This window comes from Musca autumnalis, unplaced genomic scaffold (genome assembly GCF_047663935.1).
Source record: "Musca autumnalis isolate F117 unplaced genomic scaffold, ASM4766393v1 scaffold_2, whole genome shotgun sequence".
Lineage (NCBI taxonomy): Eukaryota > Metazoa > Arthropoda > Insecta > Diptera > Muscidae > Musca > Musca autumnalis.
This window is the reverse complement of record NW_027411755.1, coordinates 212,264,112-212,288,311: the sequence shown is the minus strand read 5'-3', so window position 1 is coordinate 212,288,311 and position 24,200 is coordinate 212,264,112. Positions and strand designations below refer to the sequence as shown.

General features: G+C 37.2%; 1 protein-coding gene across 14 annotated transcripts in view; it reads right to left on the bottom strand.

Moving 5' to 3' along the window:
• bru1 (bruno 1) overlaps window positions 1-24,200 on the bottom strand; it is a 703,720-nt gene that overhangs the window by 470,686 nt on the left and 208,834 nt on the right. For 13 of the 14 annotated variants that reach the window (XM_073970790.1, XM_073970786.1, XM_073970797.1 and 10 more), the window contains exon 3: window positions 3,502-4,486. The exons of the other annotated variant lie outside the window; for it this stretch is intronic. In XM_073970790.1, the coding sequence (XP_073826891.1) occupies window positions 3,502-4,238 (737 nt within the window). In that variant the 5' untranslated portion in view covers window positions 4,239-4,486. The remainder of the gene's footprint in view (window positions 1-3,501; window positions 4,487-24,200) is intronic. 14 annotated transcript variants of the gene reach the window in all.

Sequence of the window (24,200 nt, the reverse complement as noted above, 5' to 3'; positions counted from 1 at the left end):
GCCACAATATGTGTAGTTTCTCAAAGAAGACCAATAAGTGTTCTCAAAGAAAAACACAAGTTCTTCTCATAGAAGAACAAGAGATCTTCTCAAAAAAAACACAGTGCTTCTTATAGAAGATCCCCAGGTATTCAAATAGAAATCCACCAATTTCTCTTAAAGAAGGTCTTCTCATAGAAGACAAGAAAGTCATCTCAAGTCTTCTCATAGAAGGCCAGAAGGTCTTCTCATAGAAGACCACAAGGTCTTCTCATAGAAGACCAGAACGTCTTCCCATAGACGACCAGAAGGTCTTCTCATATAAGACCACGTAGTCTTCTCATAGAAGTCCACACCGTCTTCTCATAGAAGACCACAAGGTATTCTCATAGAAGACCTGAAGGTCTTCTCATAGAAGTCCTGAAGGTCTTCTCATAGAAGACCAAAAAGTCTTCCCATAGAAGACCAGAAGTCCTCTCAGAGAAGGCCACGCTGTCTTCTCATAGAAGACCAGAAGGTGTTCTCAAAGAAGACAAGAAAGTCATCTCATAGGAGACCAGAAGGTCTTCTAATAGAAGACCACAAAGTCTTCTTATAGAAGACCACAAAATCTTCTCAAAGAAGACCACAAGTCCATCTCATAGAAGACCAAAGGTCTTCTTATAGAAGACCACAAGATCTTCTCATAGAAGACCAGAAGGTATTCTCATTGAAGTCAAATGGTCCTCTCATAGAAGACCAGAAGGTCTTCTCATTGACGACAAGACGGTCCTCTCACAGAAAACCTTCTGTCTTCTCATAGAAGACCACAAAATCTTCTTAAAGAAGACCTCAAGGTCTTCTAATAGAAGACCACAAAGTCTTCTTATAGAAGACCACAAGATCTTCTCATAGAAGACCAGAAGGTATTCTCATTGAAGTCACATGGTCCTCTCATAGAAGACCAGAAGGTCTTCTCATTGACGACAAGACGGTCCTCTCACAGAAAACCTTCTGGTTTCTCATAGAAGGTATTTTCATAGAATACCAGAAGGTCTTCTTATATAAGACCAGGAAGTCGTCCCATTGAAGACAAGAAGTCCTCTCAGAGAAGGCCACGTCGTCTTCTTATAGAAGACCAGAAGGTGTTCTCATAGAAGACAAGAAGGTCTTCTCATAGAAGACAAGAAGGTCCTCTCATAGAAGGCCACGCAGTCTTCCCATACAAATCCACACCGTCTTCTCATAGAAGACCAGAAAGTCTTCTCACTAAAGACAAGAAGGTCCTCTCAGAGACGGCCACGCCGTCTTCTCAAAGAAGACCACAAGGTATTCTCATAGAAGACCGGAAGGTCTTCTCATAGAAGACCTGAAGGTCTTCTCATAGAAGACCAAAAGTCTTCCATAGAAGACCAGAAGGTCTTCTCATAGAAGACCAAAAGTCTTCCATAGAAGACCAGAAGGTCTTCTCATAGAAGACCAGAGGGTCTTCTCATAGAAGACCAGAAGGGCTTCTCATAGAAGACCAGAGGGTCTTCTCATAGAAGACCAGAAGGTCTTCTCATAGAAGACCACGCAGTCTTCTCATATAAATCCACACCGTCTTATCATAGAAGGCCAGAAAGTATTTTCATTAAAGACAAGAGGGACCTCTCAGAGAAAGCCACGCCGTTCCTCATAGAAGACCACAAAGTATTCTCATAGAAGACCACAAAGTCTTCTCATAGAAGACCACAAGATATTCTCATAGAAGACCAAAAGTCTTCCATAGAAGACCAGAAGGTCTTCTCATAGAAGACCAGAGGGTCTTCTCATAGAAGACCAGAAGGGCTTCTCATAGAAGACCAGAAGGTTTTATCATAGAAGACCACGAAAGTCTTCTCATAGAAGACCACGAAGATCATCTCATTGTAGACAAGGCCGTTCTATCATAGGGGACCACATCGTCTTCTCATAGAGGACTACAAGGTCTTCTCATAAAAGACCATAGGGTCTTCTCATAGAAGACCATAAGGTCTTCTCATAGAAGATCATATGGTCTTCTCATAGAAGACACAATGTCTTCTCAGAGAAGACCACAGAAAGACTCTCTTCTCACAGAAGGCAGAGTGATTTGGTCATAGAAGACCACATGGTGTTCTCAGAGAAGATCACAAGGTATTCTGATAGAAGTCCACACCGTCTTCTCATAGAAGACCACAAGGTCTTCTCATAGAAGACAAGAAGGTCCAATCATAGAAGACCACGCAGTCTTCTCATATAAATCCACACCGTCTTATCATAGAAGACCAGAAAGTATTTTCATTAAAGACAAGAGGGACCTCTCAGAGAAAGCCACGCCGTTCCTCATAGAAGACCACAAAGTATTCTCATAGAAGACCACAAAGTCTTCTCATAGAAGACCACAAAGTCTTCTCATAGAAGACCACAAGGTCTTCTCGTAGAAGACCACAAAGTCTTCTCATAGAAGACCACAAGGTCTTCTCATAGAAGACCACAAGGTCTTCTCATAATAGACTAGAAGGTCATATCATAGAAGACCAGAAGGTCTTCTTATAGAAGACTAGAAGATCTTCTCATAGAAGACCAGATGATCTTCTTATAGAAGACCAGAAGGTCTTTTTATAGAAGACCAGAAAGTATTTTTATAGGAGACCAGAAGGTCTTCTCATAGAAGACCAGAAGGTCTTCTCATAGAAGGCCAGAAAGTCTTTTCGTAGAAGCCCAGAAGGTCTTCTCATATAAGGCCAAAAGGCCTTCTCATAGTAGACCAGAAGATCTTCTCGTAAAAGACCAGAAAGTCTTCTATTCTCTTCTCTTCTCTTCTCTTCTCTTCTCTTCTCTTCTCTTCTCTTCTCTTCTCTTCTCTTCTCTTCTCTTCTCTTCTCTTCTCTTCTCTTCTCTTCTCTTCTCTTCTCGTCTCTTCTCTGAGAACACCGTCTTCTCATAGAGACCACTAGGTCGCTAAGCATAATTATTTTATATAGGTTACAAACACTGATGGGCAGAAATGCTCTCCCTCACACACAAAAGTGTAAAAAATACATGAGTCTCTCGCAATTTGCCCACCATTGGTTACAAACATAATGTTCAACTAGAAATACCCTCACGTCCATACCACGTTGAACGTGAAGCGTATAAAAATGCAATGAAAATGAAAACGCAGTTGAATGAATGAATGAAACATTAGCAAAAAACAGAAAAAGATATCAGGATAACTTTTATCCAATTACAATCAGATGCAGCAAGAAGTACAATGTGGGAGGAAAATAAGAGAAAAACCAAAAAACAGCCAAATGGGAAATGAAAAAAATCAGGGTAAAGGCAAAAAATCAACGGCAATGAACAAAAAAGAAGGGGGCGGAAGGCAAACGATAGCAACAACATTCTTATCGTACAACAAACATAAAAGCAAGAATAAGAGAAGAAAACGAAAGAAACAGAATGAATGAATGGAAAATGACAACAATGCATTTCATTTTGGGAGTTGGAAGCTTTGGGTTTCTTTTTTGTTGGTTATTGTTGTTACGGTTGTTTACTTACTTTTCCTTCAGACAACTGCCAAATTCATGCTGGGAATCATTTTCGTCATAAGACTGCGACGTGGGTGTTGGTGGTGACATAGGAGGCGATGCAACTGATGATGACTGCTGAAGTTGTTGTTGCTGTTGCTGCTGGTGTTGCAGTTGTTGTTGTTGCTGCTGCTGCAACTGCTGCTGAAAAAGTTCATGCTGCTGTTGTCGTTGCTGCGCACATTCTTGGGGTGATAATGAGGATAACGGCAATGGTGTGGTGGGCGGTGATGAATTTGATGATGATTGCTGGTAGTTGGCCAATTTGGCCTGATGCAGCAGGTGATTGTGGTGGGACTGGTTTTGGTGTTGCTGCTGATATTGTTGACTGCTGCTACCATTGTTGTTCGGTGAATTCGGTTGTTTGTGATAGGGATGTATGGAATTGTGAGTGATGTGGCATAATTTGTTGCCATTGCTATCGAGGCCATTGTTATGATGATGATGATGGTGGTGGTTGTGATTGTTATGAGGATGGTGGGCTTGATTGCCGTTTAAACGTAATGACTGATTTGACTGGTTGTCTGGGCAATCGTGTGTGTCTGGCTTCAAATCTGTCTGATACAAAGGACTTCGTAGAATGGAACGTGACAATGTTGTTTGTTGAACCTGCTGTGTCGACTGATTTTGTTGCTGCTGCTGGGACGGAGAATTATTTCCTGAGCCAGGTGATATTTTACTAGCCAAAGCATCCAACGAACTTAACATTATGTTAACTTCTTAATTTTGAATGTTTGCCTTTCGTTTTCTTTTTCCGTTATTTTCTTTTCGTTTCGTTATTCTATGTGTGTTCTTTTCCACTTTTAATTTGAAGTTGACAATTTACTTTTTATAATTTCACTTTTTTTGTAGCCTTCACTTTGTTTATAATTTTTTTGTTTAGTTTGTTTTCTGTTCAATTTTCACTTTTTTAATGGATTTAATTTGCCGTTTGTTGCTGTCGTTTATTTGGTTGCCTGAAGGAAAAGTTTTGTAGAGGGAGAGAAGAAAATTTGGAAAAAAAGTTGCGATTAGTAAAACAATGAAGTTCGATTTTGTTGATGTATTTGTTGTTAGTAAATATAGCATTATTATACTATATACAGAAATTTAAAGCTATATGATAATGAAGCCTTAATGAGAGATTTATATTACGAATAAGAAGACATGGCTATGTTCGACTTGGCTGGATCTGCATCATAAGAACAAAGATACGACTAAATGATAGCCTATACCACTATCCCTGTGTGGGCGTAAATATAAAATTTCAGTTGCGCTATTTTCATAAATATATGTATATTATTGCAAGGCCACCACCTGTACAAAACGCGGTGACCTAGGGTAACAATAGCGACGCAATCAGTATTAACTATAAATGAAAGTCATCTGAGAACTCTTACTAAAAGGCTAAATTCACAGTATTTAAAGACCAGCTGTTTGATGTTAACCAATCAGAGATCACCAAAGAAAATTCTTTTTATTTTATCAACAATGCAACGAGAAACGTTAAATGTTTGTGGAACAATTAGGCATACATATATAATAATAGGTAAAGATTTGAATATTGGTATAGATTGACAAATTTTGCTATATGTTTTATATTTCACTACAGTCGACAATCTATTTGGTAGTGATGAAAAGTTCTTCTGGTCTTTTCGATTAACAACAGAAAATATATTCTTCGTTAAAATAAAAAAATAAAATTTGGATAGCTTACACAATTGGCGTTGCACAGAGGCCAATTTTCCGAAAAACCTGGCCAAAAATCGAAAAAAAAACAGTTGTATCAATTTACACTAAATAGTGTCAAATATTGTTTATAGGAGTCTACTGCGTGTAAAAATACCCAGCAAAAAGTTTGCCTCCAAAGAGGCAGTTAAATCATATGTACAAGTGATTTAAAAGTGCATCAAATTATGCATTTTCACTCATGATTTTTACAAGAGCGTGACTACTGAAAGATGCACTCCATTGCACTGCATTTTAACTGACCCTTTGGCACTGTATTTTAACTGACCCTTTGGCACTGCATTTTAACTGACCCTCTGGCACTGCATTTTAACTGACCCTTTGGCATTGCATTTTAACTAAGCCTTTGGGGGTAGAATAGGATGCAGTCCAAAGCACGTGTTTTGATACATTCTGCGGAATGTGTGCAAGCCATTACAAAATATCCCAGAACAAATAAAATGCATTTCTTATTTGTGTAAACCAAAAATATTAAGAACTTTATTACATTAACACAAATTATGAAAATTCTCCATTGAATTTAATGGCAACCATGCCTGTTTCCTCCGCTCTCCATTTAAACCAAGCTGAACTGTTGTTGCTTCATCTGCTAAATGGGTTTGATATTGTCTTTCCATCACCAGTTAAGAGTTCGACATGTACTCCAACAGCACTCCATTGGGAAATTTTCTTCTCGTTAGTTACCGGAAAAATTTTCACAAATTAAATATTATATAGTTTGTATTAAAAAATTTTTGGAAATGTTAACACGATTATCTCTTTTTGGAAATGTATTCCGCTGCCTGTAGAGATGTACAAACTGATTTATGTACATGTAGGGATCTCTAACAACTGCTAGTAAAATGTAGTGAACGGAGTGCCTTTTTCACGACTCCGTTTGGAATGCATCCGGATGCTGTTAAATTGTGAGGAATTGGAGTGCCTTTTTCACGACTCCGTTGAACTGCATCCGGTTGTTGTTAAAATGTGACAAGTGGATGTGATTCTTTGGATTGCATCCAAATGCAGTTAAAATGTGAGGAATGGACTGCCTTTTTCACGATTCCGTTTGAACTGCATCAAAACATGCCGTGAAAGAACTAGTCCACATTGCACTACTTCCAATTTATTTTACGTTTATTGTTTAGTAAGTGCGTATAAAAACAGGTCAAAGTGGCCCTATTTGGAAAAAAAATTTTCTCATAATTCATGTTGTTTTTTAAAATATTATAATATCCAAAATAAACAACGGGTTTTAAATATTTGTTTTTGTAATTGACATATTTAAAACGTTCAGTGTCGCGAATAAAATGCGCGTTTTTTTAACAATTGATGTTCGTGTTTGATTCTTTTAAGATCTATTTGCACAAAAAGCGATGAAAATAGTTATGAGTAAGATCGAGTTGGGCTGTGTATCTTATCCTTTCATAAAAAGGGAAGAGTTTTTTACCAAATTCCATCGAAATATCCTGCACATATTTGCACTTTTCGTTTTTATGTGATATTTTGTCTTGCAGATATGTACAGATTTTCTTTGATTCAGAATGTCAGAATATATTAAAGGGTCACTTTCTGGCGTTTGGGTATATAGTAAAATTTTATGGCGAACAAATTTCTAGAATATTTCGATCTGATTCCATCACATGTCATTGGAGATTTTAAAGATTTTTAGAAAAAGGGACCAAAAAAACCCTTTTATGACTCGCACAAAGGTTAATTTTTTTAAGAAAACTATTCCTCGCATTCTTTTCAGTAAAGTTGCCAAAGACATTATACACCTAAAGTGCAAGGATTCCAAGTGATCTTAACTCAAACATTTCCAAAACTGTAGAAATGGTAGAATCTTGCAACCCTATTTTAGTTTCTTGGTATTTTGGCAAAATTGATACCGATATTTCCCTTGTATGTAATGCAAATAGAGATTTCATTTCTTTAATGACTTATAGTGAAATTTAGCGGAGAACATTTTTGTCTTTGACGCCATTCTTCTAAAATGATGCTTTGTATGGCAATTTTGCCAAAACCCATATAAAGTACGTCCCTAACCCTAAAATGTGTTTATAATTTTGCATATTTCTGGAGTTTAGTAGAAATTGGTGGCGAACAAATTTTGTAGAATATTTTGATCTGATACGATATAATTTTATATGAGAAGGGTCCAAAAAGACCCCTTTAATGACCGTCTTTTTTTTTTCCTTTATTATTCCACTTGGGAACATAGGGCTTCTATAATACATTTCCATCTTAATCTATCTTGACATATTAATTTTATTTCATCGAAAGATTTATTTATCTGGTTTAATTCAGTCTTTATGGTTCTCCTCCATGTATTTTTTGGACGTCCGGGTCGACGGTTTCCCTGAGGGTTCCACTCCAAGGCTGTTCTTGTGATGCTGTTAATTGGTTTGCGCAATGTATGGCCAATCCATTTCCACTTTTGTCTTATAATCTGTTGCAGTATTGGATCTTCCTTTGTCTGTCTTAAGAGTTCGTCGTTTGATATGGTGTTTGGCCAAAACACTTTTAATATGATGCGCAAACATTTGTTTACAAATGTTTGTAATTTGTGTGCCACGCTTTTGGTCATTAGCCAAGTCTCGCTGCCATACAGTAATGTTGATTTTACACAACTGTTAAAAAGCCGAAGTTTCGTGTTCTTTGAAATGTGTGCTGATTTCCACGTTCTTCTCATGCGACCGAATGCTGATCTTGCTTTCTTGATCCGATTTTCAACATCGTCGCTTACTCCACCGTCTGCAGACATGATGCTACCGAGGTAGCAGAAGCTTTTTTCGTATTTTATAGGATTGTTGTCAATCATGAAGTTGTTTGCGTTGGTATTATTTATTCGCATCGCGTATGTTTTTGCTGTGTTTATTTCTAGACCCACAGTTTTTGCAATTTTTACTAAGTCGTCTAATTTGCTCTGCATTAGATTAAAGTTGTGTGACAGTAAGCATATATCGTCGGCATAATCAAGATCTTCCAAGTGTCGGTCAAAGGTCCAGTTAATACCTCTTTTTTTGGAACATACATTTACCATAATCTCATCCAAAACTGCTGCAAATAGAAGGGGGGAAAGGGGGCAACCTTGTTTAACTCCCGCATTCGTATGGAAGTGTTCACTTGTGAGGCCGCAGTGACGAACAGTGAGGGTGGTGCTCTCGTACATTGCCTTGATTATATTGATTATTTTTTGTGGCACCCCTTTCGCTGCTAGAGTTGCCCATATAGCTTCACGGGTTATTGAGTCGAAAGCTTTTTTGAAATCAATAAATATGAGATATAGTGGTGTTTTCCATTCTATAGATTGCTCTATTATTATACGTAGTGTGTTAATTTGATCTAATTAGCTTCGGTTTGGTCGAAACCCTGCTTGTTCGTCACGCAGAGATTTCTCTATGCTTAGCAATCTATCATTTAGAAGAATGGACATTATTTTGTAAATAGTGTTTAATATAGTGATGCCTCTCCAGTTGTCGCATAATGATGACCGTCTAAGGGTTAAAAATTACGAAAAATGAAATCAGCCATTCATTTTTGGAGTTTTGGCCAGGTTTTTGGGAAAATTGGCCACTGTGCGTTTTTTTAAAATTCAGATGGTCTACTTTCATAATCACGTCTTAAGCTCGTTATACGTCCCAAATTTTCTCAACGCAGGAGTCGAAGACACCATGATATTTCTAGAGTCACGCCTCAGCATTTTAAGAATGTATCATAGCGTTTGATATAAGTTTGCGCCATTCCAAAAATTCCATTTTTTTCTAAAGTAAAATTGGTATTATTCATGTAAAACAATTAAAAAACAAGTAAAAAAGGATCAGTCGGCTTTGCCGACAAAGGTATACCCTCAGCCTGTGTAAATTGAAACTTTCCTCTACGGACAGTTCGAATGTATTTATGGTCTCTTCAAAACCCTGTATTGGTATTAAATGTCATAAGTGTTGCGGAGGAGGTATTTAAAGGAATAGACCGACATAGTCCAAGAGGATCGAAGGCCAAATTTTGGATCAAATCGGTTGATCAGTTCAAGAGTTATCATGCTCTCCACCCACTACATAAGGTGTCATAGGTGTTTTTTACAACTTTCGGGTTGTTTTCTCAAGAAGTATGGACTTGCCCCTGAAAAAGCCTTTACCGTCGTAATTGACGCAGCGAATGCAAGTTGCTTCAACAGAAATCAAAGTGTATTGAGAGCAGGTCTTATCCGAAATTTTGGGTGGGATGTACCCGAAGGTATGGACAAATATACTCCATATTCGAACCTAATTTTTATCTGGTAGGTATATAAGGATGTGTAAGGTATGAACCAAATCGGTCACTCCCTTCAGAAGTTATCGTGCGCACAATTTTTCGAACATTTTTGAACTTTTGTGGGGGAGGTACCTGAAGGAGTAGACCGATATGGCTTATCTTCGAACTTAAAATAAGTTTGGACAAAATATTACGAAGCCCAAATTTTCGACCGAATCGGCAGGACCGTTCTACAGTTATTTTGCACTCCAACCACTACACATGGTGTCATAGGGGTTTTTGCACCATTCAGGCTATTTACTCAGGAAGTATGGACTTGCCCCTGATGAAACTTGTACCGTCGTATGGAGGGCAGTGAATAGAAGTTGTTACAACAAAGATCAAAGCCATTCGAGAGTTGGTCTTAAACTGAACTTATCCAAAATTTATCCGACAAAAATGTTGATTAGGATTAAATATCAAAAGTTTTGCGGAGGAGATAGTAAAAGGAATGGATCGACATTGATCATTATGGAAGTGGATCTCCAGCCCCTACATATGGTTGTACACCCTTCGTGCTGTTTTCTTAAGAAGTATGGACTTTTACCATCGTAATTGAGGCAGCGAATGCAAGTTGCTTCAACAAAAATAAAAGTGATTCGATATCAGGTCTTAAAGTGAACTTATCCGAAATTTTGTGGGGGAGGTACCGGATGGAGTAAACAAATATAGTCCATATTTGAACCTGATCTATATCAGGCAGATGTATTAGGATGTGTAAAGTATGGACCAATTCGACTACTCCCTTCAATCGGCAGATCCGTTCTAGAGTTATCTTGCGCTCCAACCACCTCACACGGTGTCAAGGAAGTATGGACTTGCCCCTATCGGCCGAAAATATATATGGGAGCTATATCCAAATCTGAACCGATTTCGATATAATTTGGCTCATTTATTTGTAGACAAAATTCAGTCACACATTCAAAATTTCATCAAAATTGGACGTATATAGCGTGTTTGGTGCAGCAAATACGTGAAATCGGGCGAAAATATATATGGGAGCTATATCCAAATCTGAACCGATTTTCACCAAAAGCAATAGCGTTCTTCCTATGGCTAAAAAAGTTGTAGTCCCCAATTTTCAGCTGAAGCGGACAAAAAATGCGACCTGTATGTTGCGAACAAAAATACATGGACAGATGGACGGACACGCATAAATCGACTCAGAAAGTGATTATATGTATATCCCCAAAAGGAACTGTGGGTCTATTTCGTTTCCTTTTGTATGTTACATACAAATGCAAATACCCCTTACCACTGTGTGCACTATAGGTCAAACAGCCCATTTTACTGACCAAAAGTCAGATTTCGCAGTTTCTACTTTCAGTTATTTTGTGTTACTTTCTTGTAAGAAACACTTCAAATATAATAAAAATAAATTTTGTTTTTGGTATGAGAAATTATACCGTTACATGGCAGGCTGCCAAATATGTATTATCCAAATATCTTTAAAAACTTGTTAACGAAATATGTTTACTTGTATACGTTCAGGGTGAAACAAAATCACGATATTAGCATAAGTAACGATTTGATTAGAAAGTATTCGATATCTATTTATTAAAAATGCTCTCCTATCATCATTTATGTGTATAAATAGTTATTAAATGGGTGTTCACTTTGAATTTTTGAAGAAAGTAGAACATTTTGAGGTTATGTACGCTTTCAAAGTCTCGGCAACGTTCGGCAATGAAAGTGAAAATTGAAATTGGTTCATTAGAAAAATCTAAAAAACAACAACAAATCGCTAAAGTGATTTTTAAATAAATCGCGGTAAAATTTCACGAACATCGGAAGGTAGTGTTCTATGGGGGCTATATCGAAACGTGGACCTATAACGACGACGTGGACAAAGACTAAATACCAAATTTCAGCGATTTCGGTGTGTTTCTGTGGTCACAACCTTCAAAATACCGAAAATCGGGTGGTAGTGTTCTATGGGGGCTATATCAAAACGTGGACCGATATAGCCCATTTACAATACCAAACATTCTAGGAGTAATAGAAACTCCTATACCTAATTACAAAGCTCTATCTTAAAAATTGCATACTGTATCTTGATTTCAACAGACGGAGGGACATGGTTATATCAATGAATTTTACCGTGATCAATATATACTTTATAGGGTCTCCGATGAATAATTTGATGGGTTACAAACGTAATGACTAATTTAATTATACCCTCCATATTTTGGTGGAGTGTATAAAAATAAAACATCTTTTTTTAAATTGGGGGAAAATCTTTTTACAAAAAATCTGTCTCGCTTAAAGACCAGATTCGTTTGTATTTAATAAGCTCACCAAAATACATGAAGATCGGTCCATTCGTTTTTAAGCTATCGTTGGCGCCGTATTTATAAATGTTTTAAGTCGCTCCTCTATACACAAAATGCAGCGGGTTCTTCACTTTGAACGGTAATATCTCAGCCAATTTCACTCCGATCAACTTGAATTTGTTGCGGCACACTTTACCTGTACTTCAAAAGAAGTCGATATATTTTTTTCGATTTTTTGAAAGTGATAAGCAGGGGTCACACCTTAAAAGGACAGGAAAACAGTCTGCACTTTAAATGTTAAAACTCCTGTAGCTGTTTGCCTTAACCCGTTAACCCCACCTGCACTTACGCTTTAAAAATATGTTTTTTTTATTTTCATTTCTGTTACGTACATAAAAATGTAGTGCCAAACGTAAACAATAATGGCAAACAACAAATGCAGCGCTTAACATTTTTCTTCTACAGATATGTATATTCCTGTGTGTGCGTATGTGTTTTCACTTAAGGCTTTTGGTTGCCGGCGCACAAACTTAAATCCAAAAGAGCTTAGTAACGATATGTGAGCATCCTAGAGAGATGGTCAGCAGCTAGTGTTACCATCAACTATTGTTGAATGTCTTACAAGTGGCTTTAGAGCAAAGAGCTTACTTTTAAAAAATATATGCTTGAGAATTGTAGCTGACCTTAAGCCTTAAAATAAACATATAGTGCATTTTGTGTGTATTGTGCATGTGTGGGGTAAAAAAATGAAGTTCAGAGTTGCAACTATCTGTAAAAGGATTTAAAGTTAGGAAACTTAAAACTTTAATAAACATGAGTGAATAATAATCAATATAAATAAGGTTCGTTCCAGGAACGAAAAGAGCTGTGCCAATAAAGCGGAGAATAAATCTTATCTGAAGCTGTTTAAATATGATTGAACTGTTTAAATCTGATTAAAAAGATCGTCATAAATGGATAATCTTCATACTCCTTAACGGCAGAAAAATCTCTAGAATTTCTGCAAAAGTTTGTAATTGCGATTATTTTGCAAACAATGCTTAGAATGCATGGCATATGCTGCAGAACATGACATGCGAAATACCACGAAATTAAGACAATATAGATAACGCCAGCTTTCTGACATAACAAAATATAACCGAATCCAACTTTTTAAGTCTCAAAATTCATAAAAATAAATCTACATAATCTCCCCGCTTATCACACTGACCTCGTTAACAAAACTAAAAGACACTTTGTTGTTTGTTTCACACCAAAAACAACAACAGCAACCAAAGCTGCTTACTCCTAGAAAAAATTCCGTAAATATCGCCTGGATGATAAAGTGTTTCACTATATTTTCACTGTTTATACTTTTACAGGGAAAGTAGTAATGTTTAACTGCTGTGTGTTGCTGCTACAGCTCTTTGAATATTGTCCTCTCAGACGATGGTTGCAACAATAAACTCTTTCACTTCATGGAAGATAAAAACGATGCTAAAGAATATTGCAACAATGTTTGTGACAACAACAACTGGATTTGTTTGTTCTTTTGTTTTCTTTTTTTCACATTTACTGATGATGTTGCAGGTTTTTGTTGTTGTTTTTTTTTAATATAAGGATGTTCTTACAGCAAGGACACAAAATAAATATGTCTATTTATATATATTTGTATAAGAGAGAGTATGTGAGTATGTATGTGATAAAGCAACCTGTCACATTTTTAAGTCCATAAAGATCAAAAACAGTAAATGTTGATTGTTTTTCATTTCATTCTTTCTTTTTTGCAGCTTAAAATAAACAGGACGTTTGAATTAAAGTAGAATGTTTGTTTAAACTGCTTTGGGTTGACAGGAGAATAGTTATTAAAGAGGTGCAGTAAAGTACGGATTGTGTTGTTCACATATTGATAAAGCAAACATCGCGAATTTTTAAAGAATTTTTGCAAATAAGATTCAGAGCATGGGTGACGTAGGGTATGAAAGATACAAAGCAACGGCCCTGGCTTTAGAATGGAAAATTCCTGGACTTATGTTGGTCTCTCTCTCATCTCAGCTTCACACCAGTGAATGAAAGATTCACTACAATTCGATTAAAAGCTAAATTCTTCAACGTCAGCTTTATTTGCGCTCATGCTCCCACCGAAAAATAGGACGAGCAGACCAAAGATATATTTTACGAGCCTTTAGAAAAAACATATGACCGTTGTCCTGCTCATGACATTAAAATTATTCTATTGCAATTTTAATGCCAATATGGGAAAAGAGAATACTTTTGGTCCAGCAGTCGGGAAATTCAGTATTCACAGTGAAACACCTGACAATGGAATGAGGCTGATAGACTTCGCAGCAGCAAAAAACATGGTAGGTAGTAGTACCAAATTTATGCATCGCGATATTCATAGGGGCACCTGTTTGTCTCCAGTTTAAAGAACAATAAATCAAATTCATCACGTTGTGATAGATGGAAGACATTCTTCGAGCATGTTCGATGTGTGATCGTTCCGAGGAGCAAATATAGACTCTGACCACCACCTTGTTGTAGTAAAGATACGTAACCGATTAAACGTTGCAAATAAAGTGCGAACACTAGTTACATAAACACCTGTACATACATGTACATTGTTTAATAAAACATTCTTATGTAACCATATAAATAAATATAAACATACACACAAACATACATTCATACATATATACTTCTCACAGTTCATTAAATTAGAGCAATAACCTCTTACTTACATTTCACCAAAAAGCTGACCAATACAATAATATAAACATACAAAGATACATTCAACTTTACTTCCTACAGTCAACCAAAATAGAACGACAACCTCATGCCCATATTTCACCACCAATCTAGACTAAAAAAGCATAATTTGTAAAATAGCATTTATGATGATATTGCACTATTGTAACTTTGTTTTATACTTGCTTAAGAAATAAAAATTGTAACAAAATCATTCTGAAAGGTGACATCGTAAAATAAAGTCAAAAATCGGTAAAACCAAAAACCCATCTTTTATTCTTGGAAGAAGGAAACCATAACTCACGCACAACACGGAAGTTGCACATCGGTAAGCTGCAATGAAAACAGAGAGACAGTGTGCTCTACCTACAGAGGAATATGTCCGCTCCATTTTGCTAATAAGATAGTTTCAGGGATAGTGTGCGAATTACTAAAGCCTATGGTCAACGAAATAATTGGGTCATACCGGTGCGGCTTCAGACCTGCCAAATCCACCATTGACCAGATATTTACCCTGCTGCAAATTCTGGAGAAGATCCAAGAGATGCAGAATGACACCTACCACCTTTTTGTCGATTATAAAGCAGCATTCGACAGCCCCCTACGTTCAAAGGTATTCCAAGCCATGTCTGAATTTGGTATCGCCGAAATACTCATTCGGCTTTGTAAAATGAAAGAAAGAAGGAAAGAACCTCTCCGAAGAGTTCAGTACCAAAAGAGGTTGCAGACAAGGAGAGAGCCTCTCGTGTTACGTGTTCAACATTATGCTGGAAATGGTCATACGAGATGCAGATGTTAAAAGAAATGACACAATTTACACCAATAGGCACATGTTACTTGCTTATGCTGACGATATAGACATCATGGGCCGATAAGTAAAAGATGTAACCTTTAAGAAGGTCGAAGGAGAATCTACTAAAATGAGTCTGACGGAAGACGACGAGAAGACCAAGTTGATGGTGTTGACGCGCAATGCGTCCATAGAGCTCGGACTAACCGTGAAAGTTGGTCCTATAATTTTGAGGTAGTAAAACACTTCGTCTATCTCGGCACCTCCATAAACACAACAAACAACATCGGTAGTGAAATAACAAAAATATTTGTATTGTTCAACAGATGCTACTTAAGCTTATAAAGCTTATAAACAAAGCCACATCTCGTCGAACAAAAACAACGCTTTACACAACACTGATACTACCCGTGCTGATGTATGGTTCCGAAACCTGGATAATTGCGCAATCGAAAGATGTACGGGCAAATCTGCGTTGAAGTTGACTATCGACGTCGTATGAACCACGAGCTATCTGCTATACAACGACATCAATACAGATAATCGTATCGAGAAGCAACGATTGCGTTGGCTCGGCCATGTCATAGGAATGAACGATGATGAACGCGTTAAAAAGGCGTATAAATACTGGAGGTACACGCAGAACTGGAAGACCAAGGCTTAGAAGGAGGCAGCAAGTGGAAGAAGAAATTAGAAAACACCCGAATTGGCAAAATATAGCACCAAAAATAGAGGAATGTAAAGTACAGCTAAGTAAGTTTCAGAGCATAAGTTATTGAGAAAATTAGTCTATGTTACCGGGCTGATGGGATTTGTTGAGATGTTAGCTGAACGGAATATTTATAAATGAGTTAGGGGTAATTTTCAGGACGAACTTAAGGAAATCTTTAAGGATTTGCTGAAGCAGGGAGTCCTTGTAGGAGCTGAAGCTGAGCTGTGTCTTTATAGTTCTGCTCAAATGAGTCTTGATAGACGAGCTAAAGTCTTTGTTGACTAGGTAGAAGGTAGTCTTTATAGACCAGCAGAAGTGAGTCTTTATAGACCAGCTGAAATGAGTGTTTACAGACCAGCCGCAATGAGTCTTTATAGACCAAATAAAGACAAGCTTGAGGGAGTGTTTGTTGACGAGGTAGAAAGTAAACTTCATAGACCAGCAGAAACGAGTCTTTAAGGACCAGCTGAAGTGAGTCCTTATAGGGCAGCTGAAGTGAATTTTTATATACCAGCTGAAGTGAGTCTTTACATACGTTAAGTGAGTCTTTATAGATCAGCCGAAATGAGTCGTTATAGAGCAGAAGTAAGTCTTTATAGACGAGCTTAGAGGAGTTTTTATGAGCCAGCTGAAGTTGAGGGACTTCTCTTTAGACTGAGCTAATTGATTCTTTATTAAAGGAGTAGTCTTTTAGACACGAATTAAGGCAGGAGAGAATCTTTTGTAGACTACCTGAAATAGGTAGTCTTTCATAGAAGGGCTGAAGCAGGAAGTCTTTCATTGACGGGCAGGGGCAGGTAGACTTTCATAGGCAAGCTGAGGTGGATAGTCTTTTATAGACGACCAGTAGTGCGATTCTCTAACTCAATGTTTGAGCTACCGACAATTGTCAGTAAAATTGCAATGCTCATAATTTCGGTAATTACCGGTTTTTCGGCATGTTAGCGACGAATAAAAACCAGTCGTAAAGTTCTACCGATAGTAGGAGTATTGTCGTCTTTTATTGAACATTTTATTCATAATTTTGCGTTTAAATTTTACAGATTTTTGTCGGTAACTCAAAAAATGTGTTTGAGAATCGCACTACTGAAGCAGATATTCTTTCATAGGTGACCTGAGCCAACTAGTTGTTCATAGACGATCTACAACAGGAAATTTTTCATAGACGACCTAAAGTAGAGAGTCTTTCACAGATGACGTGAAGCAGATTGTCTTTCATAGGATATGTGACTGAAGTAGAGATTCTTTCACAAAGTGAAGCAGGGAATCTTTAAAGACGAGATGAGGTACGGATTCTGTGATGGACCAACTGAAACAGGAGTTTTTATGGACGACTGAGTCAGGGAGTTTCCATAGAAGGAATGAATTGAGACCAACTAACATTTGTGTGTATAGATGTGCTGAAATGAAATGGTTGTTCGACCTCTTATATACAATTTCTAAATATATAAATCAGAGACAATATCGTGGGTTTCTTTGGGAACATTGAATAATCTAATTGCGGAATTTTAAATAGACATTCGAAATATAGCTTACTGGGTTATATACAAGACCAATGAATAAGATGATAGTGGATTTTAGGGGATTTAGGGCCTGTTTATGTATGTCGATAAGAAAACGAAAAACTACCAAATTTGAGTGTGTATTTCAAATTTGTTTTTGTTTTGAAGCAAAAGCAAATGAAATAATATTTCAAAAACTAAAGTTTGGGTGTCTTTCATGCGCACACATTTTCATTTCGAAAAACATAAACTGGGGGTTAGTCTGGGATATTAAGTATCGTAGAATTATTTGCTTTCTATGGTAGAATTATTTGGATAAAGGAGACCTATGATTCACCTTATCGTGAATTTACCGCTAAAAACTGGAATAACTTAATCATTGATTTGAAGGGGACCTATTCATGACTTTATCTTGGAACTTTTTGTAAAATCTGACAGTCGTGTAATCGTCTACTTTTGATTGAAATTTTTAAAGATTCGGTTGTGGACTTTTTACTGCGATCTTTAGGGAAATTCATCGTGGGTTTTCAATAAAATCTTGGCAGGTTTAAAAAATGGACCTTAAGAGAAATTGATCAAAGTCTTAAGGAAGTTGTGAAGCGAGTCTCTACTTTGATGTGAATAGAGCCGCTTAGTCGCTGTTTAGGGGCTTATCTTTAGACTGAGCTAATTGATTCTTTATTAAAGGAGTAGTCTTTTAGACACGAGTTAAGGCAGGGAGTATGTTATAAACGAGATAGAACGGGGATTACTTCATAGACGAGCCGACACTGGGAGTATGTCATAAAGGAGGCTTCCACAGATGAGCAGAAAATCTTTTGTAGAGTACTTAAAGTAGGTAGTCTTTCATAGACGGACTGAAGCTGGGACAGGTAGACTTTCATAGGCAAGCTGAAGCTGGGAGCATTTCATTGACGAATGGGAACAGGTAGTCTGTCATTAACGATCTAAAGCTGGTAGTATTTTATAGACGAGTTGAGGTAGAGATCAAAAATTCTATGATAGACCTGTTGAACCTGGATATCATTCATAAATAAATGTGGGATAAGAGCAACAAAGAAAACAGTCTTTTCTAGACGACCTGAAGCAGATAGTCTTTTATAGGCGACCTGGGCCAATTAGTCGTTCATAGACGAGCTACAACAGGACATTTTTCATAGACGGCCTAAAGTATAGAGTCTTTCATAGATGACGTGAAGCAGATTGTCTTTAATAGGCTATGTGACTGAAGTAGAGATTCTTTCACAAAATGAAGCTGGGAATCTTTAAAGACGAGATGAGGCACGGATTCTGTGATGGACCAACTGAAACAGGACGACTGAGGCAGGGAGTTTCTATAGAAGAAATGTCTTGAGACCAACCAATTAAATCAGGTGAAATGAAATAGTTGTTCGACCTCTTATATAATTTCTAAGTATATAATTCAGAGACAGTATCGTGGGTTTCTTAGGGACCATTAAATAATCTAATTGCGGATTTTTAAATAGACATACATATACGACTTTTGGATGATATTTTCTTTTTTTTACTTCACATCACAAGAATAGCTACATAATTCTGAAATTTAAATCAGACCATTAAATGAATTCCCAGTAAATTATTACTAAGGTATTTTAGGGAAATAGTCAAGGATATTTAATGAACATCATTGAGGACTCAATCGTTGACTTATAATACCTTCTTTAGAGTACATAATCGTGGTCATTTAATGAGCGTTTATTGCTTATTTTAATGACACCTTTCAGGGATGACATTGTTATTTTTCAATCTTTGGACGACTTCTGTTGATTTTTTTTAAGACTTTTCATTGGTATAATCCTTGGTTTTGGATAATTTCGTCAGATTACTTAATAATGGGATTTAAAAAATCTAAATTTTTGAATTTTAGTTATACTTTTCGGAGATATCTTTGTTGATTTTGGTGATAGCTTAATTGCCTTTTATTTCGTCCTTTCAGACAGTACAATGCTTAACATACCCGTCCCACTACATCCCTATAGAGATGTTCGTGAGAAATATTTTTTTTATTTAAGTACTTAATTTCGGATTGCTATTGTTAACGACTGGTAGTATTTCTACGAAAATGGATTAGTCTTTTGGTCTAATAGTCCTTGCATCAGTTTTAACTTGTCACTTCACTTATATCTATTTCCCTCTGAATTACAACGAATCCAATTAAGATTACTTCCTTCCTTTAACATTAAACTTTTCAAAATGCATTTAGATTTGAATTCAAATATTCATAGAATAAATCATGCATTTGATTTGGCTAGCTGGGCTAGCCGCATGCTATGGTTTGTGATCTGGACTTACATGAAATACATTAGGGATTGCAGTCAGACGTGTTGGCATATTTAAATGCTATTAAATATTAAACAATTCAATACTGCATAGTTCATACACGTTACACTCTAACTCTCATAAACACACACCTTCAGAGCAATAAGGACTATTAGCAAAATACAGTGGATAAAGGAATAAATAACTTTTGAGGGATATAAAGTACTGAATTTATTATTTGTAACACGATTTTGTAATATAAGAAACGTTAACAAAAATTCGTGCTATATATGCCATTTTTTTATTTTTTCTTTATTTGAAAATCATTGACCTGCTCCTCTGCCATATGGTTCCTACTGTGAGCTTCGTTTTTGCCAACAAAGTAAGGAGCAAAACAAAATCTCTTTAGAAAGTGTAGTCTGTAAAATTGTTTGTATTTTTGTTTGCTTTTGGCGGAAACAGGACATCTGAAACAAACTCCAACAAATATTGATGTACACCAACATATATTCTGGCATGCCTGCAGTCACTCTTTGACAATATGAATCTTCTTTCGCAAATATAACAACTATGTCCTCCATACCTTTAAATGTAATAGCAATTTTCTGCATTATGCTGCAATTGTTCAGATGTTTACAAACATATATTACAACAAACAGAATACACCCACATAGCTATACATGTACACACACTCGAATATGCTTACTTCAAGTCCCCGTAAATACAAACAAACACATGTAAGCTCCTGTTTAGTTCTTATAATCTTAAAGTATAAACAAAAATCTTGTTGTAAGAATGAACGTTTCTGCTCTGAGGTGTTGTTGATGTTGTTCTTTGGACAGGATATGGAATTGTGCATTGCAAGACACAATACTCAGGAGTCTTACGACTAGTGGAATACACACAAAACAAGTGGGAAATTGTATACAGTGTAAATTTTGTGGCTGCACTCGTGTCAATGTATCCTTTTTCATTATTGCAATTATCTTGTGAATTTGATGTGTTTGTTTGTAGTTGTTGTTGTTACTGTTGTGTTTGTAAACACTTAAAATATGTAAGAGTGAAAAAAGGGGTAAACGTTAAAAGAAATATAAAAGTAAATAATGAAGGATACTAAACGACAAGGTGTATCAGTGTTGCCATTTAAAATTTATTACAGAGCAAATTTCGGTAGAATCACAATTTTTTTAATTTGCGTGTACACCGTGCATAGCTAGCAATGATTGACAAATTATTTCTGGTAAATATCTGAAAAAAGTAATATATCCAAAACTTTTTGGTCCAAATATCCCAAAATGGGCAGCCCTTACATTGTTTGTGCTCTTTTCCATATGCAAACACGTACACTTAGTTTACTTTTTTGACATATCTTCTTAGCTTCAAAGGACCACAAAATTTGTGTTACCTTTGGCATGCTGGTCTACTATAGGTGTTTTGTGCTGACTGTGCAGACAGACCCAACATACCTTTGTGAGACGACATAAACATTTTTATTACTTGTATGTTGTATTTTTTGTTGTTGACTTGACTTTTTACCAGACAAACAAAATTTTTATGGTAAAATAGGTTCTAAAAACGAGTTACACAAAGGATTATAACATGAATATTATTTCAACACAGGATAACAGTGGTAAGTTTGATAGGAATGTGATAAGAAAGATGTGCATAGATACAAGAGATAGGATCAGATGAAGAAAGTCTTCAAAGACAGGCTAAATGTAGTCTCTATAGACGAAATAAGTTTTTACAACCGAAGGGAGGCTTAATAGACGAAGAGAGTCTTACAGACAAACAGAAGGAAGTTTTTTAGGGGAGCTGAAGTGAGTCTTTACAAAAGAGATAGAGGGAGTCTTTATTAACAAAGGAAGTCTTTATAGACGAGCTGAAGGGAGTCTTTAGAAACGAGCTGAAGATAGTCTTTTGAGACGAACTGATGGGTGTCTTTAGGAAGTCTTTATAGACGAGCTGAAGGGAGTCTTTATAGATGAGCTGAAGGGAGTCTTTATAGACGAGCTGAAGGTAATCTTTATAGACGAGCTGAAGGGAGTCTTTATAGACGAGCTGAAGGGAGTCTTTATAGGCAAACTGAAGAGAGTCTTTATAAACGAAGGGAGTCTTTATAGACGAGCTGAAGGGAGTCTTTATAGACGAGGTGAAGGGAGTCTTTATAGACGAGCTGAAGGGAGTTCTTATAGGCGATCTGAAAGGAGTCTCTATAGACGAGCTGAAGAGAGTCTTTATAGACGAGCTGAAGGGAGTCTTTATAGACGAGCTGAAGGGAGTCTTTATAGACGAGCTGAAGGGAGTCTTTATAGATGAGCTGAAGGGAGTCTTTATAGACGAGCTGAAGGGAGTCTTTATAGACGAGCTGAAGGGAGTCTTTATAGACGAGCTGAAGGGAGTCTTTATAGACGAGCTGAAGGGAGTCTTTATAGACGAGCTGAAGGGAGTCTTTATAGACGAGCTGAAGAGAGTCTTTATAGACGAGCTGAAAGAAAGTCTTTATAGAAGAGCTGAAGGGAGTCTTTAAAGACAAGCTTAAGGGTGCTTTATAGACGAGCTGAAGGGAGTCTTTATAGACGAGCTGAAGGGAGTCTCTGTAGACGAGCTGAATGGAGTCTGTATAGACGAGCTGAAGGGAGTCTCTATAGACGAGCTGAATGGAGTCTCTATAGACGAGCTAAAGGGAGTCTTTAAAGACAAGCTTAAGGGTGCTTTATAGACGAGCTGAAGGGAGTCTTTATAGACGAGCTGAAGGGAGTCTCTGTAGACGAGCTGAATGGAGTCTCTATAGACGAGCTGAAGGGAGTCTCTATAGACGAGCTGAAGGGAGTCTCTATATACGAGCTGAAGGGAGTCTTTATAGACGACCTGAAGGGAGTCTTTATAGACGACCTGAAGGGAGTCTTTATAGACGACCTGAAGGGAGTCTTTATAGACGACCTGAAGGGAGTCTTTATAGACGACCTGAAGGGAGTCGTTATAGACGACCTGGAGGGAGTCTTTATAGACGACCTGAAGGGAGTCTTTATAGACGACCTGAAGGGAGTCTTCATACACGAGCTGAAGGGAGTCTTTATAGACGAGCTGAAGGTAATCTTTATAGACGAGCTGAAGGGGGTCTTTGTAGACGAGTTGAAGGGTGTCTTTATAGACGAGCTGAAGGGAGTCTTTATAGACGAACTGAAGGGAGTCTTTATAGCAGTTACGGGCTTCTTTGCAAAGAAGTAAAGTGAGGGCACCGACTGAGTTTTTTTGCATTTGCTTCGCTCTCTCACAGTGTAAGTGAATGAAAACAAACAATAAACATCATGTAGTTGTTGTTTTCTTCACCCATCCATACACACATACTAAAACATTGATGGAAATTCTTGGGCGAAGCTGCTTTATAGACGAGCTGAATCGAGTCTTTATAGACGATCTTAAGGGAATCTTGATAGGAGAACCGAATGGAGTCTTTATAGAAGTGATTGGTTATAGATGAGCTGAAAATTTGGTTACTGACTAGGTGAAGTGATATTTTATAGTCGAGCTGAAAGTAACCTTTGTAGAAGAGCTGAATATTTTCTTTATGGACGAGCGGAAATGGTTCTTTTTAGAAGAGTTGAAGGGGGTCTTAATAGAGGAGCTGACTCGAGTCTTACTATAACATCTTGTATAATAGAGTCTTAACAGACGAGGTGAAGCAGTGATGATTTCATAGACAAGCTGAAGCTGGGAGTCTTTCATTGACTAAAAGAAACATGTCTATATAGGCGTGTTGAAGCAGGGAGTCTTTCATAGACAACCTGAAGCAGGATTTCGTTATTGATAAATAAAAGCGGGGGAGTCCTTCATAGACGAATCGAAGCAGGGATTCCTTCTTAGACGAGCTGAAACAGGGAGTCTTTCATAAACGAACTGAATCAGGGAGTTATTATAGGTGAACAGAAACGGGTAGTCTTTCATAGACGAGCTGTAGCAGTGACCTCTAAACTGACCGAACTGAAGCAGGGAGTCCTTCACAGACGAATGGAAGCAGGGTGTCATTCATAGAGCTGATGCTGAGCTTTTATGGCCCTTATAGATGGTCAGACGCGGAGAGCTCTTATAGATAAATATATGCCGGGAGTTTTTCATAGCCGAACTGTGGCAGGGATTCTTTCATAGACGACTTACAGTAGAAGACTTAGAACAGAAGTGGGGAGTCTTTCATATAGGAACTGAAGCAGGGGGTATTTAATACACGAGCTGAACAGTGAAAGAGACCCAACATGGATAATGGTATTAGGCCCCTGGCTGGACCGCACGATAATATGTCTTCCAGGTGGGGGTCGAATGTGAATGTGACCTTCGGGTAACTCTCATACAAAATTTCAAAAATTTTCGCAGAAGTGAAATTGAAGT